The following is a 6,000-nucleotide window of genomic DNA, read 5'->3' as shown; positions in this document are numbered from 1 at the left end:
TTGCACTATTAGGTATTTATCCAAAGGAATCAAAAACGCTGATTTGAAGGGACACACGTACCCCACCCAATGTTTATAAAGCAGCGCTATCCACAATAGCCAAAGTATGGAAAGAGCCCAAATGTCCATCCACAGATGAATGCATAGAGAAGATACATACATACATACAATGGAATACTACTTGGCGATCAAAAAGAATGAAATCTTGCCATTTGCAACAATGTGGATGGAACTAGAGTGTATTATGCTAAGCAAAATAAGTCAGAGAAAAACAAATACCATATGATTTCACTCATATGTGGAATTTAAGAAACCAAACAAATAAACATAGGAGAAGGGAAGGAAAAATAAGACAAAAACAGAGAGGGAGGCAAACCATAAGAGACTTTTAAATACAGAGAACATACAGGGTTGCTGGAGGGGAGGTGGGTTGAGGATGGGCTAAATGGGTGATGGGCATTAAGGAGGGCATTTGTTGGGATGAGCACTAGGTGTCATTTGAAGTGATGAATCACTGGGTTCTACTCCTGAAGCCAATACTACATCGTATGTTAACTAACTTGAATTTAAATAAATACATTAATAAAATAAATGGAAGAAACTACAAAAATATATTGACTATAATGCTACAACATTAAAAAAAACTAAATACTAGGAGAGTGTAAAAATGAATACATCCATCTAGCCATTTGTAGAAATAGTAATTCTTGGCTAAAAGAGAAAATAAAGATAAAAATTATAACTGATTTGACTTTCAGAAGAAAATAAAAAGGAAAAGGTAAAAAAAAACCTGAAGTATGATTAAATAAGCTTCAAAAAGCAATTAATAAAAACTAGCTTCAAGATATTAGTAAATATTAACAAAAATTAACAAAATATGTTAAAAACACATTGAAAATATTAAAAGAATAGATTTTAATAAAAAATAGAAAAATTGGCAAGAATATTTAGGAAGAGACATAGCGACAGGCACAGAGATTAAGTAATTATATAATTTAGTTCTAGCAATGAGCATTCCCCAAGATTTGTGTGTTTTGTCTAGATAGAGCAGCATACTTCAATTGTAGGTTTACATCTGCCAGTGGGTGTTAACAAGCATTTCCTTTGCATTTGTGTTATTTGGTAATTTTCTTCTATGTCTAGTTTAAATTTTTTTAAGTTTATTTTTTTTTTCCAGTAATCTCTACACCCAACATGGGGACGAAATCATGACGCAGAGATGAATATTCTCATGCTCCACCAACTGAGCCAGCCAGGTGCCCCATGCCTAGTTTAAATTATATTAAGTATAATAGTATGTTAGGTAACTTTTTTTTTTTTTTTTTTTTGGTGTTTAAGTGTGTGTGAAGTATTTTTTGCTGTGAGATATAGATCATAAACATCTAAACGTTTTGTTGTTAAGCTCCACACCCAACACAGGACTTGAACTCATGACCCTGAGATCAAGAGTCGCATGCTCCACCAACTGAGCCAGCCAGGCAACCCCAAACCTGTTTGGGTTTTTTTTTAAACCTTTATTTTTAAGTAATCTCTACACCCAGTGTGGGGTTTGAACTCACAACCCTGAGATCAAGAATCACATGCTCCACCGACTGAGCCAGCTAGGTACCCCAAAACCATAAACATCTAGAAACAATGCACTTTAAATGAGAAGTAAAGTGCTTCACTTTCACTTGGGTTTGAATATTTTCCACCAAAAAAATTAAAAAAAAAATAGATCAGTGAGAAGAGTGGCATTATCTTGTATTTTTGAAAATCTCTTTAATCTTAATATAGCTAGTATTTTATATGTGCTCTTGCATTTAATTTGCTGAGATAAATAATATGACCTCACATGTACAAATTTAAAAAATGGAGATGTATCTTAATGACCTTTTCAGATATTTGTTAATATTATTCTTTGACTATACCAAAGTATACCAAAAGTCAACAAGTGATAATTTTTTAAAGGTTACTGTAATGTGGAATCTGGCCTTTATCTCTCTTTTTTTTTTAAAGATTGGTATTAATTTTAATTTTTGGTTTTGGTTTTTCTTTTCTTTTTTAAAGTAAACTCTATCCCTAAAGGTGGGGCTCGAACTCACAACTCCAAGATCAAGAGCTGCATGCTCTACTGACTGAGCCAGCCAGGTACCTTTATCTTTTAAACTGAAATCCATTTGCCTATCTTATACTTTAATATCACCATGGATGATTTTGTAGCATCACACACTAATCATTTGGAAAATACTTGTTCAATGAGTTAGGCAGATCTTCCAAATGTTTACGTATTTCATTATATGGTATTACAAAATCACATTCATTAATATCATCAGCAATCTTGTCACAAAAGACTAAGTAGTGGAAAGCTGTCAAGTTCATGGCGACAGTTGTTTTTCAATATTCTAACTTTTGGTTTGAAAGTCAAATTCACAAAAATTACTACCAGTTTTCTTCATAAAAGCATATAATACATTTCTAGTCTAAATACATCGGTAAATAAGAATATCTTCAGTATGGATTCAACCTGGAAACCAGAGACAGCCCCTGGAAGCAAGCAAAAATGGATACTTCCTCCCAAAACCTAGAGCTAGGACAGTCATGGTCTTCCTCACTTGTAAGCCCTTTTGCATAATAAAACCTTCTTCTACCCACGTACTACCTCTGTCTCCATGAATTCATCATTTCCCAAACTTCCCTGAAGCTGACTGCTGCTGGGTCCTGCTCTGGGAAAGCAAGATTAAATCAGCAATGGTCTCTGTCAAGTCCCTTGTTCTCAGAAAGTCGGACAGATTTTAAGGGGCGAGCTCTATTATTGCTGTTATCTCTAACATCCAGGTTACTGTGTAAGGAGGGTTTAAATATTCTCAGGAAATGACATTAGAATAGTCTCCATTCCTTTATTTCAATCTACTTCTAAGTGCTCCCTCCATCAAGTTACCTGATCTTCCACAACCCACCATCCCCACTAGGGGAAGCCAGAGCTCCTGAAAATGAGCCAGTAGTTCTCCTTCAGGCGGACTGGAGAGGTTGACTCTTCCCATTGGGCTCGTGAACATTCCTGTCACACGTAAGTAGCTGTCTCCACTTTGGTGTCTGGTAATGGCTGACTTCTTACTAAAACCACTAGGTGTGACTTCTGGCATCTTGTGAAATAGGACTCTTGACTGAAGATTTCACTACACTCGCTGTACACACAAGGTGTCTATCCTGAGTGTGTCCTCTGATGTCTGATGAGGTTTGATTTCCGACTAAAGCCTCGCCCACACTTCCTACAAATGTAAGGCTTCTCTCCTGAATGTATCCTCTGATGTCTAACGAGGTGTGACTGCCGGCTAAAGCCTTGCCCACACTCCCTGCACACGTGAGGCTTTCCTCCGGAGTGTGCCTTCTGGTGTGTGACGAGAGTTAACTTATCACAGAAGCCCTGCCCACACTCTTTGCACACAAAGGGCATATGACCCGAGTGTGCCCTCCTGTGCCTAAAGAGGTTTGGCTTCTGGCTAAACCTTCTACCACACTCCCTGCACACAAAAGGCTTTTCCCCTGAATGTGTTCTCTGGTGTGAGATGAGGGTTGACTTATCGTTGAAGCCTCGTCCACACTCCCTGCACGCAAATGGCTTTTCCCCTGAGTGTGTCCTCTGGTGTGTGATAAGGGTTGACTTCCGGGTAAAGCCTCGCCCACATTCTCTGCACACAAATGGCTTCTCCCCCGTGTGTGACCTCTGGTGTTTGTTGAGGTTTGACTTCAGGCTAAAGCACTGCCCACACTCCAGGCATACATAAGGTTTAACCCCGGAGTGAGTCCTCTGGTGTGTCTTGAGGTTTGATTTCCAACTAAAACGGCGCCCACATTCCGCGCACGTGTAAGGCTTCTCTCCTGTGTGTGTCCTTAAGTGTCTACTGAGATGTGACTTCTGGGTAAAGCACTGCTCACACTCCCTGCACACATAAGGCTTCTCTCCCGAATGTGTCCTCTTATGTCTGATGAGATGTGAATGCTGGCGAAAGCCACGCCCACATTCCTTGCAAATATAAGGCTTCTCCCCAGAGTGTGCCCTCTGGTGTGTGATAAGGTTTGACTTCAGGCTAAAACTCTGCCCACATTCCTTGCACATATAAGGCTTGACCCCCGAATGTGTCCTTTGATGTGTGAAGAGGTTTGACTTCCAAGTAAAGCCTCGTCCACACTCCTCGCACACATAAGGTTTCTCCCCTGAATGTGTCCTGTGGTGTGTGATGAGGTTTGACTTCCAGGTGAAGCCTCGTCCACACTCCTCGCACACATAAGGCTTCTCCCCTGAGTGTGTCCTCTGGTGTGTGATGAGGTTTGACCTCCAGGTAAAGCCTCGTCCACACTCCTTGCACACATAAGGTTTTTCCCCAGAGTGTTTCTTCTGGTTTTTGATGAGGATTGACATGTTGCTAAAGCCCTGTCCCCACTCAGTGTACATGTAAGGTGTCTCCCCTGTATGCATCTTCTGGAGGCTGAGCAGGTTTGACTCCCTCAAAAAGCCTCGCCCAAACTCCCCACATTTGACTGCCCCAAATCTTGAGACTTCTACACCACGCGATCCTTTGTCTGATTCCTCAAGGCCTGTCCTCTGGCCTAGGCTGGGCCCTACGTCCAGCACCGTGTTGTCTTCCCTGGACCTGACTGGCTGTTCTTGCAGTGGGCTGGACAACACCTCCCAAGTGCCTCTTCTGCTTACTCTCCTGCACAAGGGCTTGGAGTCTTCTGTCTCTTGAATTTCTGCTTTGTCACTCAAGCAGGCTTGATCAAAGAGTTGTTTCTGCTGCTGTTTCTGATCTTCTGGATAGGGTTTCCCCGGACGGAGATGATTTCCTGCACAGTAACTTGAGAAGAGCTGAGGAAGATGCCTGAGCCACACATGTTGGCTGAGGCCTCGCTGACTAGAGAATGCCAGCGGACAGGGGGGATAAGGCTGAATTTCTAGCTTTGATCCTGGTGAAAAAGAATATATTTAGTCAGAGTAGCCATAGGTAGGGTTGCCTGGGCCATTTTACTCTGCCTGTTGGTCATTCATAGTATGTTTATATCACAGCATGTCTCCCACTCAGACATCCTTGCATCCATAAAAAATGGCTATTTTTCATTTGAATTTAAACATTACATTTTTAAGTACAGGAGTTAGCAAACTTGTCTAGTAAGCCAGATTCAGCCCGCAACCTGTTTTGGTATGACCCACCAGCTAAAAATGGATTTTACCTTTCTAGGGGAAGGAAGGAAGGAAGGAAGGAAGGAAGGAAGGAAGGAAGGAAGGAAGGAAGGAAGGATGGAAGGAAGAAAGAAAGGAAGGAAAAAGAAAAGGAGAGGGAGAGAGGGAGTGAGGGAGAAAGGGAAAGAGGGAGAGAGTGAGGGAGGCAGGGAGAGAGAGAGGGAGGGAGAAAGGAAGAAAAAGAAGGAAAGAAGGAAAGAAAGAAAGAAAGAAAGAAAGAAAGAAAGAAAGAAAGAAAGAAAGAGGAAGGAAGGATAAAAGAGAAAGAAAGAAAGAAAGAAAGAAAGAAAGAAAGAAAGAAAGAAAGAAAGAAAGAAAGAAAAGAAAAGAAAAAAGAAAGGAGAAGGAAGGGGAGGGGCAAGGGAGGGGAAGGGGAGGGGCAAGGGAGGAGAGGAGAGAAGAGAGGAGGAGAGGGAAGGGGAAAGGAAAGGAAAGAAAGAAAAGCAAGCCAGCCAACCACCCAATGGGGCACATAACTTGGAAAGCTTAAAATATTTACTAATGTAGCCCCTTACAGAAAAAGTTTTTGACCCTTGTTCTATGGCAATGTGGAAAACTCATACTAAAAACTTATTTTCACAATACGTGACAGACTACAAAGTTTAATTCCAGAAATCAATCAAAAACCTACAATAACTTGAGAAGTGTTTATTCACGAAAAATACTGAACTCCAGATAAGAAAAGTGGGAATCTGCAGCATTGTTGCCTGGAGCTGCTCTCACCCTTCCAATCCCCCAGCTTGGTTGGTGTGGTCGTTATACTAGGACAGGCCATAGAA

The 6,000-nt window shown here is 41.0% G+C and overlaps 1 protein-coding gene across 1 annotated transcript in view; it reads right to left on the bottom strand.

The window, feature by feature from the left end:
- Positions 1-1,174: 1,174 nt before the first annotated feature.
- LOC101097690 (zinc finger protein 383) overlaps positions 1,175-6,000 on the bottom strand; it is an 84,068-nt gene continuing 79,242 nt past the window's right edge. Inside the window, 1 exon segment of the mRNA XM_045045524.1 lies at positions 1,175-4,368. Within this exon segment, the coding sequence (XP_044901459.1) occupies positions 3,044-4,368 (1,325 nt within the window). The 3' untranslated portion in view covers positions 1,175-3,043.

Source organism: Felis catus, chromosome E2 (genome assembly GCF_018350175.1).
Source record: "Felis catus isolate Fca126 chromosome E2, F.catus_Fca126_mat1.0, whole genome shotgun sequence".
NCBI lineage: Eukaryota > Metazoa > Chordata > Mammalia > Carnivora > Felidae > Felis > Felis catus.
Note: the sequence above shows the minus strand (reverse complement) of the source record. Positions and strands in the feature narration are given on the sequence as shown.